General features: G+C 38.9%; 1 protein-coding gene across 1 annotated transcript in view; it reads right to left on the minus strand.

Annotated features, from left to right (window-relative positions):
* Positions 1-23,771, minus strand: part of SPAG16 (sperm associated antigen 16) — a 298,090-nt gene that overhangs the window by 72,180 nt on the left and 202,139 nt on the right. Inside the window, exon 16 of the mRNA XM_063317912.1 lies at positions 569-695. Within this exon, the coding sequence (XP_063173982.1) occupies positions 569-695 (127 nt within the window). The remainder of the gene's footprint in view (positions 1-568; positions 696-23,771) is intronic.

The raw sequence follows: 23,771 nt of genomic DNA on the forward strand, positions 1-23,771 counted from the left end.
AGGAAGAAGGCAAGGAAAAGCCACTTCCAAAAAACCTTGCCAAGAAAACTGCAGGGTCTTGTCCAGGCAGTCTCCGAGAATCAGACACAATTGAACGGATTTAAAAAAAAAAAAAACAACGTTAAGGAAAATAAGCAAAACTTGCATACAGGTGCAATTTCTGCCCTGGGAAGCATTGCCGAATTAACCCATCTACATGGTTGAACTTCGTATATATTTCATTTCCTTGTACGTTTAAGATCATTTGTTATGGTATGAATACAGTCTACTATAAAAATATGTATTAGGAATACTTGTATAAGCTTTGGAATGACAGAAAACAGGAATATGATGCGACCCTCATATTTCTTCCATGGGTTTGTTTTTGTTAACTCCATTAATTTCAATGATAGCCAGAACATTTTATGATTGGTTTCTTTTTCACCTCTCAGACCTGTCCTACATACAATAAAGTGATAGAACTACATCCAATTAGATCTCTAAAATTCTTAATAAATCCAGCACTGCAGGCAAATGGCCTTGCTAAAACCTTTGTCCCTGATATCTCCAGTGTCAGGAAAGATCTTACCAGAAGGATCAAAAGCCACATGATTGGCAGGGTGTGGACCAGCATCAATTGAGACCATTGGGACTCCCCGCCGAATGTCCCACAGTTTCAATACACCATAAGAATCACAGGAAACGATTGTATCTCCCTGTAAAAGAGGGGTGGTGGGGAGAGGCAAAATGTGATTGTAATATAAAGGAAGGCATACTAAGAATGCAAATGTCTTCATGTAGGTGTCTGCAGGGGGCAATGACTGAACATGCTTCACAGCAACACATATCCCACAATTTACATACTTGCATCCAACACTGGAGCACAAGTACAAACAGATCTGCACTGCGAGTTCATCATACCTATGCCATTGTTTCATCACTAAGGTTAGCTGTGAACACTTATCAGTCTTCATAAATGTCCCATCCGCTTCAAAGTTCTGCTCTAAGAAAGCATAACTAATGCATTTGTCAAAAATTGTATTTCAGAGGAAAACCAGATTTGTCATTCTCAGGGGAACAGAAATGAAAAAGAAGTGCTATATAGTTTTAATAACATACAGTTAGCACTAGACTTCAGTGATGTGACAATATTGACACTAAACAATAAAAGAATTCAAAGTGTTTAGTCTATCTCTACCGACTGGGATAATAAATGTTTCACATGCAATAACTGTTTCCATGGTGAGATAAGCTTCTTTTTCATGACTAACCCAATCCGTCAACTAGGACCTCAGAAGAAAAGAAAGGCTTGATTCTTACATATTCTCCATCACCTTTGTGCCTCTTCTGCTTCTAAGAGAAAATTTAGAAATCATTCTCTTAAACATTTTATTCTGAATCTCACTGTGTGGTTGTGTAAACCTTTTGAAAGAAGTACTTGCAACACACAGGAGAATGTTCAAAATACCTCTCTATGAATCAGTAAAGAATCTGCATTTTCTGCCAGGCTTGCATGGCTGCTTCATAAACTGCTTCTGGCTGTCTCTGCATGTAAGTCCGTACACAGCCGCTTTGTTCTGCTTCTCTCCTGACAGCAGATAGCACCCACATCCTGTTCCATCTCACTCTCATCTTTATAAATAAAGCCTTGTTCTCAAACAGGTTACATATTCATAGGAAGAAAGGTTCTCGGTTGCATCACGATAGCCTCATGTACCTCTCTGGCTGACTCCTTGAAGATTTGTTTTCCTCTCACCCATTATTTTTTCTTCATATTCTACTGTCATATCAAATGGTCTCAGTGCAGCTCCCCATCCCTGCCTTAAACAGGAACTTGAGTATTTTGGAGCACAGTATATTGATGAAAATCTTTCTTGTAAGAAGGGGGCATCATTTATTAGAGCAAGGTCATTATCAGAGCAGGTGTAATAACAAAAGACTGAAGTATACTTCAGCTTCTTTTCAGGGTTTCAACCAATAAAATAAAGTTTGGGAATTATAGAGAACTTTTTTTTATTCCATACTTTCCTGTGCTGTATAGTTGAAGGTTGGATGCTGACCTGAACCTTTTAATTCTATAGGAAAGATAATTCAACTTTTCTGTTGTGGCACCTGCCTTCCGGAATATCAGACTGTCCCTGTCCCTGCTGGCCTTTCACCAGGCCCTGAAGGATTGGTTCTGGGGCCCCCAGTGTGTGAGGAAGCCTGTCTCCTGGTTATGTTGGCTATTGATTGTTGTTTACAGTTTCCCACCTGCTGTGGGTGTCATCTTTTTATATGTTTTTATCATTTTAATATTGTAATCTGCCCAGAGTCGTATATTTGAGATGGACAGCTATATACATCCAATGAATAAATAAGACTGGTAAAAGAATATAATACAAGGAGGACAGTGATTTGGAAATCTCATGAAATGTGTCTTTCTGCTTTGCTTTACAACTTACTTGTAGCTTACCAGAAATTTGGAAGGGTTTTTTTTTCCTTGCCCCAATTTTCCATTCTCCCCCGCTCTCAAAAGAAGTTAACATTTTGTGGCTTAATTCCCTTCAGGCAAAGATAAATCTCTTTTTGAGACAAACTTTACTTCATGGACATATCCAACAATATAGATGAACTTACCTCTGCCTCTGTTTTCCTGACCTCCTAGGACAGCCAACGCTTCTAGAATTTCCAGATAGTCTCCTATCCAAATACTAACCCTGCACAACCCCACTTCGTTTTTTGAGATGGACCAATGTTAACCATAGAGAGTACCTGGACTCAAAGCAGCTGAGTTCACATGTTGTGATATATTTCAAGAACATTCTTTAGCTCATTTTCTTTTTGATTTATATTGTAGACCCTACTCTTGCTATTAGAAATTCTGAAAATGTTCTTTTCTATTATAGTAGCTGACATATTGTTACATGTGGATGATGCCTCATGCTTTATAGATATGCCAGAAGCCTTTTCCATGATCTCATTTCTTTAACAGAAGATTTTGGTATCATATTTGGTCCCTCTATGAATTGGAGTAAATCAGCCCTAATGCTATTATCATATAGTATAATGTTATACTATATAGGATTACAGCAGCAAGACTTTTATATGCACAGTGATGGAAAGATTCACAAATACCTACAGTGGAAGACTGGATTATTAAACTAACGGACTTAGCTCAAATGGCTAAATTAACAGCATTAATAAGAGAAAACACTGTTTCTGGATTTATTTCTACTTGACAACCACTTTTAGATTACTTGCTTGTGTTAGAAAAAAAAGAAGTATCGATTCTGGGTTTTAGTGATTAAATGGTTTGTTTTGATAGAAATAAAGTTACTAAAGTTTAATTAATGGTAAGATTATATTCGTAGACTTATTCATATCTGTATTGGAGAAAGTCGGAAGTCACTTTCTGTTTCTTTTTTCTATCTGCTTGCACTTTTGTAGTTTTTTCTTTTTTCTTTAGTTCTATGCTCTAGCTTTTCTATATTCTATATTCTATATTTTGTATTTTAATTATACTTTGAAAACTAATAAAGTTCTTTTAAAAAAATAGGAAGTCATGTTATACATATAAATAAATACAAATAAAGTCATGTTATAGATACATATGAATAAATACAAATAAACTATTGGGCAATCTTCTTCAACAGGTTTATTGAAACAATTTTCCACATTTTCAACCCTATCATTACATTCATGTTTACTTGTATTACGGATTGGAATAACAAAACTCAAAATATATAGAAGTCAGCTGTGTCTGGGTACAAATCAAGTTATTTCACTCCTTTGTAATACTGGCAAGAATTGCAAGCCTTGCTTCTTTGAAGATCAGTTTTGTACTCTGTAGCTGCAAGATTCATATAGAAAATAGTGGCTCATAACTATAATTATAATCCTTTTACCTGCAAGTTATAGGGAAAGTTCCACTTTGGGGGAAAAAATGGGAGTTTTCCCTAATTGACAATTTAGTCAATCTAAGCATTGGCTGTCTGGTTTGTTTTATGCTGATCCTGTTGCTGCCTCTAAAATTCCATATTCGTTGAGACACTGAGATTTATTATCTGGTATTCTTAAACTAGTATCTTATCTTTATTATGTGCTATGAAGTTGTTGTTGGTGCTTAGCAACCGCATAGATACATTTTCTCCATGAATCTTTATTAGAAGTTCAACCTAATACATGTGTAACTAATCTTAGCACTAACCTTTGAAATACTGAGCTTGAATATCCTATTTTTTGTAAACTGATAGCAGATTATTTTGAAGCATGATATTAGCTTCTTTTGATGTTAATATGAGACTAATTCAATAAAATATTCATTCCATATTTATTGGATAAATTATATCTGGACTAGAGGATTACTAAACTATGATGTTTTCTATGAAAATTTAATATTTTTTTTAACACAGCAGCAAGCAAGAGTACTTTTGAACAGTTTCATCTAATTTCTTTGAGTTGTTCTATCTATGACATATATCTCCAGGCGTTCTTTTCTTTTGCTTTCTAACTTCCTTTTGTATATTGAGTTATCGCCTACTAATGGAGCACATGCTTCCCACACTATCTTGAATGCTGCACCCTTCCTTGTTCCTCAGTCCCTGTCACCATCTACTCATTCAGAGCAAATTTCTCTCTGCTCCTTTATTCAAGAGGAAGAGAATACTCTTTTTGGCTTTCTTACTTTTTTTTAAGCTAGCAGAATGGCTGAGAGGCTGGTAGGCTAAATTCCCTGTCAGACTGGGCCTCTTGATTTCAGAAGGTATAAGTCAATGATTATGTAAATGAAGGTTAAGAAGCTAATTGAAACAATGGGAGAAAGGGAAAATACTGCAGGCTTAATTCACTGCTAATCCTCCAGGCAGGAATACATATCCAGGCGCAGACACAATACCAGGAAACAAAGTAAGACTAACTGTAAAAAGAAACCACTGTGATCACTCCATAATATAAGTAAAGAAAAAGATCCTAATTTACATATACTGTATATACGCACAGAGAAGTCAAAAATTTTAGATTCAGGCTTAAACTTGATTCATTCTTTTATATTTGAATTATTGGGGCATTTCCTCTCCCTTCACTACAAAAGCACATGGTTTGGCAGTATCTGAATAGTAATGAAATTGACAGTGGTATTTATTGTTCCTATCATGTTATTAACATCATCATTATTCCATTTTTTGTTTGAGAACCACCACATTAGCATCTCCTTTTGGAGTCCCCTTCAAATTGTGGTTATCTCTTCTACTGAGAGATGCAGGAAATGGAGTACTTCCGGTGAACCACTATGGTGAAGTGATGTTCCTAGAATAGAGGAACACATTGCCAAAAACAGCACTCGAATGAGGGATTTAGGCTGCCGAAATTTCTCTGGAGCAAGGAGAGATCACAAGATTATTCATATGTACTCCGCAGAGATGTTTTTTGGGAGCAGATGGCAGGAACACTGTTTTTGCGGTTAGCTTGTGACTGGCTGGGAGTTGTGGGATTTCATTGTGCTCATAGCTGCTAATGTCACTTACATGGACTTTATGTTCGACAAAGGCTCATCTCTTGATCACTTTGGATTTAATTTTTTTTCTTTGGCTGTTTTTTTGGAAAGATTGAGAACCTTCAGGCTGGCAAGTTTTACTGAAATCACGGGGTGAGTCTCCTTCAATCCTTTAAAAAGTTTAATTACAAGATAAAGATTTGTAACAAAAATTTTCTTTGGAATATGCAGTAAAAGGATTATTATCGTTGGCTTTAGAAAATTTTAAATGGACTAAGGGCTCAGACAGATTTGATTTAAGACTTTGAAGATAATTGAAAGGATCCTTTCTTGTGGGAAAATCTCCTTGTTTATTCTTTGAAACTGTTAAGACAACTTTAAGGTTGGACACTAGAGAGCACCAAAAGTTTGATGAATGGGTGCAGGAAGTCTTAGAGCTATTTAACTTTATAGTAGAATCAGAAGGTGTTATTGAAGAGGAACAAGCCCCACTGAATAAAACTGAAATTGACTTACAGATGGATTTAAAAATTATAGTCGACAAGGAAGAGATGGACATAATGGATTTACAAATGAAATTGGATGATGATTTATAAATTTAAAAAGATATAAAAAATAAATCAGAAGAGTGATGTGGGTTGTTTTCTTATATTGGATTCACAAAAGGGATTTGCTGGAGTTGCCACACTGAAATTACAAGAGGGGCTTGACAAAGATGACAAGAACTTTATGTCTACATTTGAAGACATCTACAAGTCAGATGGGGCCGGAGACGTATTTTACCCCTGTCATTGTTCCAGCAGGACAAGTAAGTTGTCGTGCCAGATGGACCTTACAATTTGATCAAAGAGTGAGGAAGACATTGGCAGAGGATGATCTACAAACAATTCAATCATCATTTATATCTCCCAATACCTCACAAGACCCACTGATTTTATATAAAAACTTAATACAAAAATTACAACCAATATTAACTTGTGTTACTAACCCTGACATCAAAAGGGTTGTGACTTTCTCTAAGACATGGTTTGACAAAGAATGTGTTGAAGCTAAGAAAGCCCTTACTGCAGCTTATCACCTATATAAATCCGAGACAGAGTCTAATAACAACTCAAATACAAAGTCTCTTGAACACCTTCTTGCCATCAAAATACAGTATAAGAGACTGATGGCTGATAAGAAGGAGGAGGACACAAAAACCATGTGGAAACGTCTTACTGAAGCTGCCAAACTGAAGAACACCTCCCTTTTTTGGCAACTATTATCCAACCAGACAGCTAGATCATCTACTATTCTAGACTCTCACATTTCACCAGAGGTGTGGGAATATCATTTCCGGAAAATGTATGAGGAGCCTAATAATGAGATGTTGACACAAATGAATGAAGGTCTAACTGAGTGGCCTCTTGTATCAGTGGCTGAAATCAAATTTCTTATTGGACAACTTAGAAAAGGGAAGGCTCCAGGAATGGATTTTATTTCAGTGGAAGTATTAAAGAATAATGTTGAATGGTGGTCCCCAATTTTAGCATCACTTTTTACTTATATTGATAATTCAGGGAGAATCCCAGAGGATTGGGGCCTGGCTATTATAGTCCCGATTTTTAAAAAACGGAAAACAAATGAGCCTGCCAATTACCGGCCTATTAGTCTGCTGAATATAATTAGCAAGCTTTATGCTAGATATTTGCAAGAAAAACTCAAAGACTGGCTGGAGCAGAGAAATCTTATAGCAGACGAGCAGGCTGGCTTTAGAGAGGGCAGAGGAACTATTGAACAATGCCTGATTCTTCAACATTTGATTGAGAAATATTGTTCCAACAAGATAACATCATTGTACGCTGCTTCCATAGAATTAAAGACAGCTTTTGATTCTATATCTAAGCCTAAGCTGTGGGAGAAGTTGGAAGCCACCTCAATAGATAGCAGGCTTCTCTACCTAATACGTGCCCTACACTCTGATACGGCCTTGAAGGTCAGGTGCAATAGATCTGGGTCACTGTCTAAGCCGATTAAAGTACAAAAGGGGGTGAAACAGGGTTGCATTTTGGCTCCCCTACTTTTTAACTTTTACATTAATGATATGGTAAGATGCCTAAGTCACCCAGACTTTCATCCTCCTAAATTAGGGGACCAAAGTATTGCCCTGCTGCTGTATGCAGACGATGTGGTCATACTCTCTAGGACTCCTATAGGTCTTAAGAGAGCTTTGACATCCTTGGCCCAATATTGTATTAACGATCAGTTAGAAATAATTTATCAGAAAACAAAGATAATGACCTTTGCTAAAAGGCCAAAACTTCTCCCCTGGCATATAAATGGGCACAGAATAGAGCAAGTGATGAGCTTCAAATACCTAGGGGTAGTCGTGCATGCCACTGGATCTAGGAAACCTCACTTTGATTATGCAGCTGATTCCGGACAAAAATCAGCCAATGCCATTCTAAAGTTTTTCCGGAGTAAAGGAGGATGCTATATTCCAGCAGCTCTTAAGCTCTTCCAGGCAAAGACATTAGCCCAGCTCCTCTACGGGTCCTGTGTTGGCACCTTCAAGCATTACACCTCTGGAAAGAGTGCAGTCCAAATTTATTAGAGCAGTACTCCAAATGCTCAAATGTGTGTCAAACACTCATCTTCGATTGGAAGTTGGCATGATAAAAGTTGAGGCAAGAGTGCGTCTAGCTTCCCTGAACCTTCCCTGAAAGGCTAAAACTCAAGCATTATCCCCAAGGTTCAGCGCCACTCATTTTTCAAGATTACTTCCAATCTTCTTGGTTAAAGGATATTGAATTCAGTCTCACAAAGCTAGGATTTTCCACAGATTTAATTCTTAGGATGGATTATGAACAGGCAAAATTGACCCTGAAGCAAAGGACAAAGGACATAGAGAGACAAACGGACTTACAGAAGGCTCCTCATTTCCTATCTTCAGAGCATAATAAATATATTGTCAATACTGCTAACTACCTTTCTCAACTCAAAATTCCTAGCCAGCGTAAGGCTTTCTTGCTAGCTCTAAGCCATGCACTCCCTTCTGCAGTCCTGGAAGGCAGATACAAAAAAATCCCAGTAGCTGCAAGGTGGTGTCCTTGTAACAAGGGAGAGATAGAAACCACAGACCACGTGCCTCTCTGTTGTCCTTTTTATAAAGAGCTCAGGAGTAAATTAATATTCCCTTTAATCAACAAATACGCTAGGCGGAAAGATATAGATTATATGCAAATGTTACTTATAGATGAACATCCAACTGTCACGGAGCAAGTAGCCAGATTCTGCGCAGCTGCTATGAAGATACGTCAGATTATGATTGGAAAAATGTAGTAATGTATCCCTTGTAATAATTTTGTGGTCTATATATCACATTTTATATATGATATTTTACTCTTTTTATTATGCTTTTTAATATTTTACATATCGTATTTTTATAGACACTTATATTTGATAGAATATTAGTCATGATAACGCAAATTAATAAGATTGTTTTAAAATTTGATTAAGGGGCTCACTTACATTGTGATCTAAATGTATTTTAACATTTAATTGGAACTTGTAAATTCAAATTTAAAATTCTTTTAAATCAGATGGCTCATATTTTAAGGCTAAGGCTAATGTGTATATGTTTATAGAATTGTATCTTGTACTGGTCGGTGACTGTAATAAAATCGATAAAAAAAAAAGGGGCCTGACAAAGTTGAAGAATTTTGAGAGAAGACACAAAGAGAGTACGAGAAAGCAGATGTTAGAACTTTCTTCAAGGAATTTAAAGATCGTTGGAAGAAAAAAGAAAGAATACAAAATCAGTTTATTTGATCAAGGCTAAAATAATGGGTTGTTGTTTCTGGTGATGTTTAATGGTTTTTTGATTGGGACTGGATGATGATGGCTATTTTTGGTAATGTTTAATTGTTTTTTGACTAGGACTGGATTTTGATTATTTGAAAAGAGGAAATAGGGGGGATCTGTTTAAATAGAAATGAAGATATAAATATAAAAGGAAGGATTCAAATAGGGTGTAAGAGATATAGTTGGTAATATATGTTGTTATTTCTGATAACCCTTACTGGACTTTTGCTAATTAATATGGAGAGATGACAGTTTAGAGATGGGCTTATAGAGAATGGGGTGAAGTATGGAATGAAGAAGTGTTTGGTTACATTTTAAGAGATAGTGATAAGTTGTTAATACAGTATTGATTATACTTGGGATGAAGGGGGAGGTTTCTTTTTCTGTCTTTTTCTCTCCCTTTTTTCTTTTTTCTTTTTCTGCACTTTTTAATTTTTTTAAAAAATGTATCTCTGTACTATGTAGTTGTATTTGTTTTATCTGTCTAATATAATCTTCAATAAAATTATTGGAAAAAACGAGAAAGATGCAGGAAATGGGGAGATGTATATAAAAAGAAAAGACCAAGGTAGATGAAGTTAGTTAGGAAGTTCTTTGGATCCCAGCCAATCTCTCTCTCATACAACATCCTTAAAATCTATAAATTTGATCCTGAAATAAACTGAAATACCACAGAGAAAATAATGTTAACAAGAAACATTTTAAGAAGTACATTCTGTTTTCAGAACTGACGTTTTAAGCTATTGATAATAAATGGACTTCTGACTATGTTTTTTCCTAAAAAGCTTAAATCAAATATAGTTTCCATAGAGAAGCCTTCAATCCTTCCACAACTGTTATTATTTTGCAAGGCACCCTGCCCTTCTCTTTACTATCTTCTATGGAAGTAAAAAGTCATTGAGCTCAGATTCAAATAACGTAAGAACTGTTCTGAATAATTGCCCTTATGGGTTATACCGTCTGCTTTAAATAAATACCAACTGCAACATTTTTATATGGTGGAAGATTGCCATCTCTCATCAATTCAATAATTAATCTTAGCAAACTTATCTTTCCATAATCTTTTCCCTTCATGCACCATTGAAATAACAGGCAACTAACCTGCTGGCCAGCTCTGCAACCAATAATATAAAAAAGAATTTCCAATTATAGAGCTTTATATATACCAATTAATTTATTTGGTATCAACATGCAGGCAATAAGTGACTGGCTGCTATAAGGACAAGTTGCAAATTGCATTGGAAATCTCTAAAAAGTTTGAACTTTGGTGTGAAGATGTATTTTGATTTAAGCTGGGATATGCATATTGCTAATAGTACTGGGACTCATTGAATTTCTCCATCATTACTTGTACATACAATCATAGAATGTATCAATTTGTTTAATCACTGCTGGAACCCACTACTACTATCCCCCAAAGACAGCCATACAGCTAAACAGCTCCAGCAAAAGAGAATGCGCTATCTCTAAAGCCAGAGAATAGCTTTTACTTTTATTCATATGTTCCTGATGTCCAGTTGAAATCTACCTGCCTATAATTTAAACCCAAGTTAATTTGACATTCAGATACAATGCAGAATAGAGAGAAACAGTGACTTCTTTTGATCTTGACACAGTCATTCTCTCTCAGCCCTAGGAAGGAGGCAATGGCAAACCAATTCCAAAAAAACCTTGCCAAGAAAACTGCAGAGACTTATCCAGGCAGTCGCCACGAGTCAACGCTGATTTGAAGGCAACACAAACACAAACAGACAAACCACAAACCCACAAATGAAAGGTTTTGCATTAGTTTCTGCTGAAATCCATATTGTTGGTTTCTGCCCATTTTTCCAACTTGTCAGGATCCTCCTATATCTTGATACTGTTCTGTAAGGTATTTGCTATCTCAATCATATCAAATTAAATCACTTTATTACAGCCTGAAGGCCAAATAGAGTAAAATATCTAATAGTAGAGCTGTTACATACATCTACTGTATATATATATAATAGAAAAACAATAAGTAAAATATGATTTAAAAATAAATAAGATATATAATAAAAAAAATAGTATAATAAAAAATGATGAATAAATGAGTATCCAAGCTTAATTAATGGTGTGACGTATTGTACAGATGGTAGCACAAAACTGGGTAACTTGAGAGGATATTTTTGAGTCCTTGTCTGAAAGAAGTAACGGTAAGTAGAAATCACACTCCCTGCCCAGAAATTTCTTCAAGGTTGGATAAATGAAGATCTGTCTAGAGTCCTTATATAGGGAGCAGCATACTAGCATATCTTCATCAAAGGATCGTTACCTTGTCGTGGTGCTGGAGCTTGAGCACCTCAATGATGCCATGAGCTAAACCGCGAAGGGCCACCCAAGACGGGAAGGTCATGACAGAGAGGTCAGACTAAATGTGATCCCTGGGGAAGGTAATGGCAACCCACCCCAGTATTCTTGCCGTGAAAACTAAATGGATCAGTAGAACCAGAGATATGTCGGTATACCATCGGAAGATGAGACCCCCAGGTCGGAAGATGGTCAAAATGCTACTGGGGAGGAACAGAGGAGGAGTTCAACTAGCCCCAGACGTGATGACGCAGCTAGCTCAAAGCCGAAAGGACGGCTAGCGGCCGACGGTGCTGGTGGTGAACGGCGAATCCAATGTTCTAAGGATCAACGCACCATTGGAACCTGGAATGTAAGATCTATGAGCCAGGGCAAATTGGATGTGGTTATTGGTGAGATGTCAAGATTAAAGATAGACATTTTGGGCAGCAGTGAATTGAAATGGGCTGGAATGGGCCACTTCACATCAAATGACCACCAGATCTACTACTGTGGACAAGAGGACCACAGAAGAAATGGAGTAGCCTTCATAATTAATAGTAAAGTGGCTAAAGCAGTGCTTGGATACAACCCAAAAAACGATAGAATGATCTCAATTCGAATTCAGGGCAAGCCATCTAACATCACAGTGATCCAAATATACACCCCAACCACAGATGCTGAAGAAGCTGAAGTAGATCAGTTCTATGAGGATCTGCAGCACCTACTGGACAACACGCCTAAAAGAGATGTTATTTTCATCACAGGAGACTGGAATGCTAAGGTGGGAAGTCAGATGACACTTGGAATTACAGGTAAGCATGGCCTGGGAGAACAAAATGAAGCAGGACATAGGCTGATAGAATTTTGCCAAGACAACTCACTCTGCATAACAAACACTCTCTTCCAACAACCTAAGAGACAGCTTTATACATGGACTTCACCAGATGGACAACACCGAAATCAGATTGACTACATCTTTGCAGCCAAAGGTGGCGGACAACTATACAGTCGGTAAAAACAAGACCTGGAGCTGATCAGGGAAGACTCACAGATCAGCTAGATGTGAGCTCCCTAATATTCCTAAGGAATATGCAGTGGAGGTGAAGAATAGATTTAAGGGACTGGACTTAGTAGACAGGGTCCCGGAAGAACTCTGGACAGAAGTTCGCAACATTGTTCAGGAGGCAGCAACAAAATACACCCCAAAGAAAGAGAAAACCAAGAAGGCAAAATGGCTGAGACACTAGAAGTAGCCCAAGAAAGAAGGAAAGCAAAAGGCAACAGTGATAGGGGGAGATATGCCCAATGAAATGCAAAATTCCAGAGGTTAGCCAGAAGAGACAAGGAATTATTTTTAAACAAGTAATGTGTGGAAGTGGAAGAAGACAATAGAATAGGAAGGGCAAGAGACCTCTTCCAGAAAATTAGAAACATTGGAGGTAAATTCCAGGCAAAAATGGGTATGATCAAAAACAAAGATGGCAAGGACCTAACAGAAGTAGAAGAGATCAAGAAAAGGTGGCAAGAATATACAGAAGACCTGTATAGGAAGGATAACAATATCGGGGATAGCTTTGACGGTGTGGTCAGTGAGCTAGAGCCAGACATCCTGAAGAGTGAGGTTGAATGGGCCTTAAGAAGCATTGCTAATAACAAGGCAGCAGGAGACGACGGCATCCCAGCTGAACTGTTCAAAATCTTGCAAGATGATGCTGTCAAGGTAATGCATGCTATATGCCAGCAAATTTGGAAAACACAAGAATGGCCATCAGACTGGAAAAAATGAACTTATATCCCCATACCAAAAAAGGGAAACACTAAAGAATGTTCAAACTATCGAACAGTGGCACTCATTTCACATGCCAGTAAGGTAATGCTCAAGATCCTGCAAGGTAGGCTTCAGCAATTCATGGAGCGAGAATTGCCAGATGTAGAAGCTGGGTTAAGAAAAGGCAGAGGAACTAGGAACCAAATTGCCAATATCTGCTGGATAATGGAAAAAGCCAGGGAGTTTCAGAAAAACATCTATTTCTGTTTTATTGACTATTCTAAAGCCTTTGACTGTGTGCACCATAACAAATTGTGGCAAGTTCTTAGTGGTATGGGGATACCAAGTCATCTTGTATGTCTCCTGAAGAATCTGTATAACGACCAAGTAGCAACAGTAAGAACAGACCACGAAACTGGTCTGATCTCTCCTGGGCCAAAGGCTTTCCTAGCAATCTGCTAAAAGGAACAACGGACTGGCTTAAGATTGGGAAAGGAGTGCGGCAGGGCTGTATACTCTCACCCTACCTATTCAACTTGTACGCAGAACACATCATGCGACATGCTGGGTTTGAGGAATCCAAGGCTGGAGTTAAAATCGCTGGAGGAAACATTAACAATCTCAGATATGCAGATGATACCACTTTGATGGCTGAAAGCGAAGAGGAACTGAGGAGTCTTATGATGAAGGTGAAAGAAGAAAGTGCAAAAGCTGGCTTGCAGCTAAACCTCAAAAAAACCAAGATTATGGCAACCAGCTTGATTGATAACTGGCAAATAGAGGGAAAAAACGTAGAAGCAGTGAAAGACTTTGTATTTCTAGGTGTGAAGATTACTGCAGATGCTGACTGCAGTCAGGAAATCAGAAGACGCTTAATCCTTGGGAGAAGAGCAATGACAAATCTCGATAAAATAGTTAAGAGCAGAGACATCACACTGACAACAAAGGTCCGCATAGTTAAAGCAATGGTGTTCCGTGTAGTAACATATGGCTGCGAGAGCTGGACCATAAGGAAGGCTGAGAGAAGGAAGATCGATGCTTTTGAACTGTGGTGTTGGAGGAAAATTCTGAGAGTGCCTTGGACTGCAAGTAGATCAAACCAGTCCATCCTCCAGGAAATAAAGCCAGACTGCTCACTTGAGGAAATGATATTAAAGGCAAAACTGAAATACTTTGGCCACATAATGAGAAGACAGGACACCCTGGAGAAGATGCTGATGCTAGGAAGAGTGGAAGGCAAAAGGAAGAGGGGCCAACCAAGGGCAAGATGGATGGATGACATTCTAGAGGTGATGGACTCGTCCCTGGGGGAGCTGGGGGTGTTGACGGCCGACAGGAAGCTCTGGCGTGGGCTGGTCCATGAAGTCACGAAGAGTCGGAAGCAACTAAACGAATAAACAACCAATACTAGCATATGGCTTAGAGTTTGTATTGAACCATCACCATATGGACATAACCGGAGAGACATGGGAATACCCTTAAAACATTCGGAAACTATTTGCTATCATTTAAATATACTGTACACTGAACAGCAGGGGACCTAAAAATGGGCCCCTGTAATTTGCTACTGAATGCTTCCTTCCAGTCTGACACAGAGCCACTGATGTATACTCATTGGGTAGGACCATTTGGCTAGCTCTGTATTCATTCATTGGTAGAACTGTCTGGCCCACATTCTGCCCTCTGTTAGGATCTCATGAGAGCCTTGATCAAATGCTTTGCTGAAGTCAAGATACATTATGTCCACCACTTTCCCATGATCAACTAAGCTGGTTACTTTATCCAAAAAAGAGGGTTAATATCATATGAGTTATTCTTGATAATCCCATCCTGGCTCCTGCAAAGCAGTATCTTCTTTCCTAAGCCATTGTTTAGCACAAATAATGTATAATTTAAGCATGGCTAATATCAGTATAGTCTTGTAATGATTTCAAGAGTCTTTCTTTGCATTAACATAGTATGTCCTGGCACAAATGGGTACTATTTAAAAAAAAAACAAAAATGGCTGGAAACTCTGCTGAACTGTCTACAGCAAGATGGAAAACTGGTAACATCCGTTTTCAGCCAAGAGAAAGAAATTCGAAACCTGCTATAATCAAGGAGAAATTTGGATGGGGAGCATTTTAAAAGCCGCTCTCCCCTTTAATGTCTCTGAGTAGGTATGCTTCCTGTCCCGGTAATGAACAGGAACCTGTAAGGCACAGCTGATGTCAGAGGGAGGCTTTACTATGTTTTGTTATGAGAAAGAGATGATCATCTCACATTTATCCTCACTTTGATTTAATGGCTGTTTTCCTGCAGAAACTGTTCCATATTAAAAGAAGCAACATTGGTTCCTCCTTTCAAAAATATACCCTGAACTTCATCTAGGTGCTTTATATACTGTACATAATACGTGTTCAGAAGCAGCCATCCTGATTGATATGCAGTGCGGTAATTAGGGTGTGATAAGTAGGACTGTTTATAAAATGCCTGGCTTCTTTCTTGTGCTCCCTCCCACATAAATTTAGCTGCAGAGCAATTACTGCTCACTTGTGCTACTAGGTGGATCTTATTAGCTTCAGACCAGATAAATGAGGGCTTTGAATGCCCCTTGACCAGGGCAGGAAAAAATGAATAAGCTGCCTGGGAAAACCCAGCAGGGAAAAAGGTTGGCAGCAGAAGGAAAGAATATCCACAACCTGATGGAGCTGGAACGCTTCCATTTAAGCTACCGTATTTGCTATAAATGAAAAATAGTGATTTTTCATTTTAGTTGTGCAAGCACATCAAGTAACAAAAATAAAATCAAATAAGAAAAATAAACAGGATGAAACCAGACAAGAGAAGATAGAAACATAAGCATATTTGAGACTGTGTTCGCAAGCACCAGGGGAAATAAATTTCTCCCTACAAAATGCTGCAAACTCTGCAGATTTACTAAACATTAATAGAGGAGAGAAGAAAAAATGATTTTATAAATGGCTTGGCCAATACATTTTGTTCTTTAAGACAGGTGACAGAAATGTTTCCCAGGGCCTTCAGAAATAGACTAGAAGAGGTCCTCAGTCATTTGCTCCATGTGGACAAAGGTGTGAATGATGGGGAATATTTTGAAACCTGCCTTCCGGAACTGCAGAAGGTATCAGCTGTATTCACTACTGAGTTAAAGCCTTTCTCGCTGGAAAATTCAGAATTGATATTTATTTATTTATAAATAAATTGATAATTTATACAATTAAAAATTAAATTAAATTACATTTAAATTTAATTAAAATTTAATTTATAAAATTAAAATTAGAATTGATATTTGTCATAGCAATGAGGAGTTTTAATTAAAGGGAACCAAGGTGGCACCTTATTACCTGCCAGGACACTAAGAGCTAATTGAATTGCACAATCATAAACAGGCTTCTTTATTACCCCCTTTGCCGTGAAGGAGGAGAGTTGAGCACGGTCCTCAATGGAAAGCCATACACTAATAGCTGATGGGCAGATCTAGCCCATGTACTAAGGGACACAGCAGCCAGCATCGGTTCCAAAAAGCATGCTGTGGCTATTCTAGATGGAGGTAAGCACCACCACTTGAGACAGTAATTAATTAATAGATAGATAGATAGATAGATAGATAGATAGATAGATAGATAGATAGATAGATTGCTGCTGTTAGGGAGATTATCCCAGCCTCTAAATGGAGAAAAAGGGTAGCATATACTTAGGCATACTTAGGATAGATTTCAGGATTTTATTCTGGTTGGCCTCCAGGCTAGAACCCTCAGAGACGGTTGCAAGCCCCAAGTTTTCATTCACTGCAGAAACTATAACTGTTTAATAGTATCATGCTGTGCATGTTTACTCAGGTGCAAGACCCATAGAGCCAAGTGTCTTTCATTCTTAGGTAAAAAGGTAGAGGATTCAAACTTAGATATACAGGAAAGTTTCCTAAAATTCATACTAGCAGCCTGATGGAAACTCAGGAGTTTTAATGGTCACTGATATTTTTTTTCCAATTTAAAAATACCATTCTAGTGATTTTGTACTGCTCACCTCATTAAGATATGTCCAGTTAGGATGAGCAGCAGAAGTATTTTCTTATTACCAAGGCCCACATATTTTTAAGAGCACTGCTGGCGAACGACAAAGAGTGAATCTGACCAAATATGGGCTAGAGCCACTGTTAGAGCCTACCTCATGGCAGTATGGGTGGCGAAATGTAAATACTTCTTTGCTGCTACTGCATTTGCAGATACCTGTCCAGAGGTCCTATTTCAGGTGTCCTGGATGCTTTTTGGAGGTAGTACTTCTGGGGTTCACCTACAGGGTCGCGGCGAGGAACATGCTGAGCAGCTGATGGATAAAGTTGCTTGGATTTGCTCTGCATTGGACTCTGGCCTTGGTGTGGGGCCAGTGGAGGCTGCAGGGGCTGAGTCTTGCATGGTGATCTGGGAGGAGTATCCTGTTGGGCCTGAGGAAGTGGACAGGGTTCTCGTAGCTGTTAATTCGGCCACCTCTGTATTAGATCCATGCCCCTCCTAGCTGGTCAAGGCTGCCCAGGAGGCAATGGGTGATTGGGACTGGGTGGAAGTTAACTCTTCCTTGAGAGAGGGGTAGTCCCAACCAGTTTTCATCCAGTCTCCAACCGTTCCTTTTTAGGGAAGGTTGTGGAGAAGGTGTTTGCACTGCAGCTTCAAAGAACTCTGGATGAAACAGATTATCTGGACCCCTTTCAGTCAGGATTCAAGCCAGTATATAGGACTGAGACAGCATTGATCGCACTCTTGGATGACCTCTGGCAGGAGCAGGATGGGGTAGTGCATCTATCCTTGCTCTTCTTGACCTCTCAGTGGTTTTTGATACCATTGATCATATGGCTTAGCGACTTTCGATATTGCATTGTGCTGGTTCACCTCCTTCTTCCAAGGCCAGTTCTAGTTGGTGTTGATAGGAAGGGAGAGGTCCAGCCTGCGGTCTCTATTCTGTGGGGTGCTGCAGGGCTTGGTCCTCTCTCCCCTTTTGTTTAACATGTACATGAGGTCACCCGACAGTTTGGAGTGAGGTGTTACCAGGATGCTGATGATACTCAGCTTTACATCTCCACCTCAGGCTGCCTGAGTAATGCTGTGGATGTCCTGTCCCAGTGCTGGAGGCTGTGGGGGCCTGGATGGGGCACAACAGGCTTTGGCTCAACCCAAGCAAGTCTGAGTGGCTTTGGGTGTTTCTGGTGCCGGGGATCTTCATCTTTGGTTCTGGATGGTGTGGCACTGCCTCAGACAGACCCAGTGTGCAATTTGGAGGTCCTCCTGGACTCATGGCTCCTGCTGGAAGAGCATGTGATAGTATGGCTAGGAGGGCCTTTGCACACCTTTGGATTGTTGTGCCAGTTGTGCTCATTCTTGGACCAGGAGGCCCTGCTCGCTGTTACTCATGCCCTCGTGACCTCCTGTTTGGACTACTGCAATGCTCTGTACATAGGGCTGCTTTGAAGAGCATACAGAAGCTTCAACTGGTGTAGAATGCAGCTTCATGAGTAGTAAATGGTGCTGGTTACTTGGCACATGTGACACCAGTACTCCATGATCTGCACTGGCTGCTGTTGTGCTTGCAGGTGCAATTCAAGGTGCTGGTTGTCACCTTTAAAGCCCTCATGGCTTGGGGCCAGCTTACCTGAGGGACTGTCTCTCCCTAGTTATTTCTACGCATCCGATCCAGTCTGGCAGGATGGGTGTGCTCTGGGTCCTGTCGGCCAAAGAATGTTGGTTGGTGGGGCACAGGAGGTGTGCCTTTTCTGCTGTAGCATCCACCCTATGGAACATTCTCTCTCCAGACATTAGGATGGACCCAACCCTGCTCGCCCTTCATAGGCTGTACTAGCGACTGTTGATTGTGATATCTTGCTCAGCTGCTGTGTATTTTAATTTTTGTATTTGTGATTGGAATTGGTTTTAATTTATTTTAAGATTGTTCATCACCCAGAATCACTTGTTGAGATGGGCAGCCATACAAGTTGAATAAATAGATCAGTCAATCGGTCCATCCATCCATCCATAATATAAGAATATTCTGCTTCACAGCATTTTGTAGCTTCTGTATTTTTGTGGATAGACAGATGGATATACATACAGTATATCTTACTGAAGCACAGATCTGGTAAACTATAAATGAAAAATAAAATTTCACATTTTTTCACAGTCTTTTTGGAATTGAGGGGGCATATAAATTGCACTAATAAATAATAAATAGATAACACTTGTTCTCCCAGCAATGTTTTTAGCATTGGGAACAGTTAAACAACAGTAGATTATTCAGCAGGTGGCAGAATATAACTGATTTAGCTGATCTGAAAAAACATCTCATTAGTATTTGGATGGGAGACCACCAGGGAATCCTAGAACTGTAGGTTAGACTGGGAAGTTTAAAAAAAAGCCCCAAAGCAAGCAGTGGCAAAGCAGTTCTGTATTACTGTTATATGTCTACATAGTCATCATTAAGTTGGGCCACTCACTCTCTCTCAGCCCAACTCGGTGCAATGTAGACTAGCCTCCTCGTGGTGCACGAGGTGACTTGTCATGGCTAAATAGTCTACACATCTGGCTGCTGGACCTCACAAGGATTTCCCAGCAAGAAAAAAGCAGAATGAACACCGAACTGCTATGCTATATGATTAAAAAAAAATCATGAAGTTGAGTTTGACTTGAAGGAGATTTTCCCAGTAAATTACTCTAGTTTGTTTAGAATCAGTTTATGTTTCCTTCCCTACTTCCCAGTTGTGAACATTTTTCTGCTGTTTGCCAAATGAAAGACTAAGATTCTTTCAGTGTTTGAGAAGAAAAATACATGCTGGGCTTGCAAATTTTTTGCATTATTTTATCTAGCATGCTCAAGATTACTGGATACCCTGCAGGATTCTTGCTGTATAAAGCTGACAAAGCTTTTCATATAGAAGTTCCATCTGCTCTATCCTTTTTCAAAAAAGCATGTAGGCTGATCACTGATCAACATATTATTCTTTTTTATCATCAAAGGAATACCATGCATTTCCAAAGGTTATGCAGTCAACTGAGAGGAAGAATGAACTGCTACAGGTTTTAAAAGAATTTTCTGAACTGACCGCTATCTTTATACTACTATTACCACATTAATCTGACAGATTTCAAAAAGAATTAATGGTCATGATGTCTCAGTGCTTATTCTGTAGGTATTCCCTTTTTTTTTTTTTGGTGCCTTCAGGTCAGTTTTTGACTCCTGTTGACTGTCTGGACCAGTCCCTGCAGTTTTCTTGGCAAGGTTTTTTGGAAGTGGTTTGCCCTTGCCTGCTTCCTAGGGCTGAGAGAAAGTGACTGGCCCAAGGTCCCCCAGCTGGCTTAAGGCGAAGGCAGGACTAGAACTCCTGGTTTCTCCCGGTTTCTAGTCCGGTGCCTTAACCACTACACCAAACATATTATGGATCTGACTGGTTTCCAGCAGGCACTGGGAGAATTTCTCAGTGATTAAATAGGTAACTCTGTGAGGAAACAGGTTGAACTCAGGATCATGGAGACAGGGTGCTCAATCGTTTTGTTCCTAACTGGTCTTGCAAGAGGGTATCAGTCTAGGGCAACTCCTCTGTTTAACACAGAGCTCGGAGAGATGGACTTAAGAAGATGCCTGGGAAACACTGGTAAAAGACAAGGAGTGAGGATGATCAAACATGGGTATCAGCCACATTAGGGCCTATGGCATCAAGGTAAGAATGGTGATGTCAATATTTTTCTGTGCTTAGGGCACCCTCAGGGCATTGGCCAGTAGTGTTTTTTAGGATGACCTAGAACCTTCTGAACTCTGGGACCCTGAGAATCCTCCTGCTGACCTCTTACAAGTAGTTTGAGAAGAAAATCACATTTGCTCTGGTGGTCATTGCTGAAGGCTGCACCGGAGTTGTTTGGAGTTGATTTCACTTTTTACTTGGAACTCCTAACAACCTGCCTATGTTTTATGTTACAGAGCAGAAGTTTGATGATAAAATCGCACACAAAAAGTTCTGGATCAATCTGGAAAGATTCCAAATAATTCCTCATGTTAAGTAACGTGAGCAGCACAACTAAAGTTTTGAATTGTATTAGAATTCTGCTGTTGGGAAAAGTTCAGGGAAGCTACTCAGTTGCTTCAGTCTGAGATATTGGGACATCTTCTCTGGCATAGAGAAAAGGTAATTGCCTTGCAAGAGACCTATCTGTTCTTGCTAAAACAGCAATATCCTATTTGTGCTGTTTCTAGCAACAGGCAATATTTGGACAGCCTGTAGTATGTATGTAGAAGCATTAGCAGACATGTGAGAGACTGTGAGGGATTTCAGATTCGTGGCTAGAAATGGCATTTTAGGTTCTTTCTAAAGTGGTATAATAGTCCTCTCTCCATCTGGGGGAAGCTGCCTTTCAGCAGACACATAGGCACATGTGTGTTTAAAAGATGGTGCAGCACATCAAACTTCTCATTAATAAATGCAAGGTTTCAATAAGGCAAAGCAGGTCTGTGATGCCACGAGGGATCATTCACTTGTCAGCAGATTGGAGTGAGAGCAAGCTGCCATGGAATTCCTGTGTGGGCTGATCCCTCCCTGTGCTGTTGAGCTGTTTGTTTGGAAGTAAGACTGAGTTCTGGGAGGGAAAGGGACTAATTATATTGTTTCTCACTATAGCTTAAATAAAAGTTGCAATTAACTCTAGGGGGCAAATTGTTTAAGGTAAGAAAATCCCCACTGCCAGCATTAGCTCATCAGTCTTTATTTGGGTTGAACCTAGACATTCAAGAGTTCATTCGTACCGTCTTCTCATTTTTTACCATCTGGCAAATGAAGAAGCAATCTAGGAAATATATTTCTGCTAATTAATAGCCAATTGGGAAAAACTGATTTAGGTAATCCAGGAATAAAGTAGATGATCTGAATTTTGGGTAGGTGATAAATTTTTTGAATTCAGTCAAACTTCTAAGCATTCCACCTTGTTTTTGTAATTTCTTTAGAATTATACTAGTTATTTATAGTTATTGAAACCAATGAGGCGATTTGGGCCGTTCTGAAGAAAAGATATTGAGGGATTTCATCTTTGCCTTATTAAGTCTTGCCAATCTATACAAATTATTATACCTCCACAGATCAAATTTCTCTATACATTCTCCCACATGAAAATAAATATTTAATATCGAAGCAAGAGATGATAAATCTGTATTCTTTTCTGTATTTCTCCCGTTTAAAACATTAAATCTTTGTGCAAATCAACTAGTCCTTCCAGAGAAACAATTCAGCCATAAGGTGCTATAATACAAGCTAAGCAATCACCTTGGTTGTACAATTTAAAATTTGGTACTGCCAGTCCATCTTGTTCTTTTGAATCTTGTAAAATCTTCAGCTTTACCCTGAGTATTTTATTAGACCATGCAAAATTATTAGTTTGTCTCTGCTAGTCATCTAGTGCCTTATCTTTAATTCTTACTGGAATAATTTGGACCCCCCCCCAAAATTGAGCCTTGGCAAAATGTTCATTTTTACTGATGCAATTCTTCCTAACCAGCTTTAATTTTCTCTATCTTGAAATGTCTGCCATTATATTTTTCCAAGTCTGGAAGTAATTGATCTTAAATAAATCATTATGAATTTTTATCAAATAAATTCCCAAATACCTAATTTTTTTTAGCAATAATGTTGAAGCCTGTTTGCTGTAAATACTGTTTTATTTCCTCAGATAAATTCCATGTCATCATTTGAGTTTGTTCTTATTTATCTGATGTTCAGATAATGAACTATACTGCTCTCTATATTCCATTATCAATTTTAAAGAGTCCTTTGGGCAGGTAGCTGTAAGTACATTATCATCTCTAGAGGGGGCATTCCCAGTTTCTTATAGGTGGGTGACAAAGTAATTTTATGCGTCCAAGGTGGCTTGCAGCAATCCCCATGTGTGTTGTTATATTGTCAACAGGACAGACTGGAAATTAACTATTCCAAAACAAAGGCAGTAATCTTTTCCTAAGCATCATAATACCAGTCCACATAACTGGAAAATCAATAACAACCAAGTTGGCCAGATCAAGGTCTTATATATCTAGGCATCTTCTACTTGTTGGAAACATCAAATCGGTGACCTCTCAATTTAGGCACAAAAATTCACCGATGTAATAATTGAATGCAAAAGCTACGAAGGCTATAGTATGTGAAGTGGCAGGATTCTATTTAAATGAAAAGTGCTAAGCCTCCTCCTCTATGTTGCTTGGCTCTGTACTTATAAAGATATATCCACATTAAAATCTGTTCAGTCCAAATTCCTGAGAACTGTGCCCTGTATTCCCATCAGTAAAAAATGCACTTCTCTAGTAACTAAAGGTAGGCTGTGTAGAAGTCAGAATGAGAATCTGCCATCTGAAATACTAGCTGAAACAAGTCTG

This window comes from Candoia aspera, chromosome 1 (assembly GCF_035149785.1).
Source record: "Candoia aspera isolate rCanAsp1 chromosome 1, rCanAsp1.hap2, whole genome shotgun sequence".
NCBI lineage: Eukaryota > Metazoa > Chordata > Lepidosauria > Squamata > Boidae > Candoia > Candoia aspera.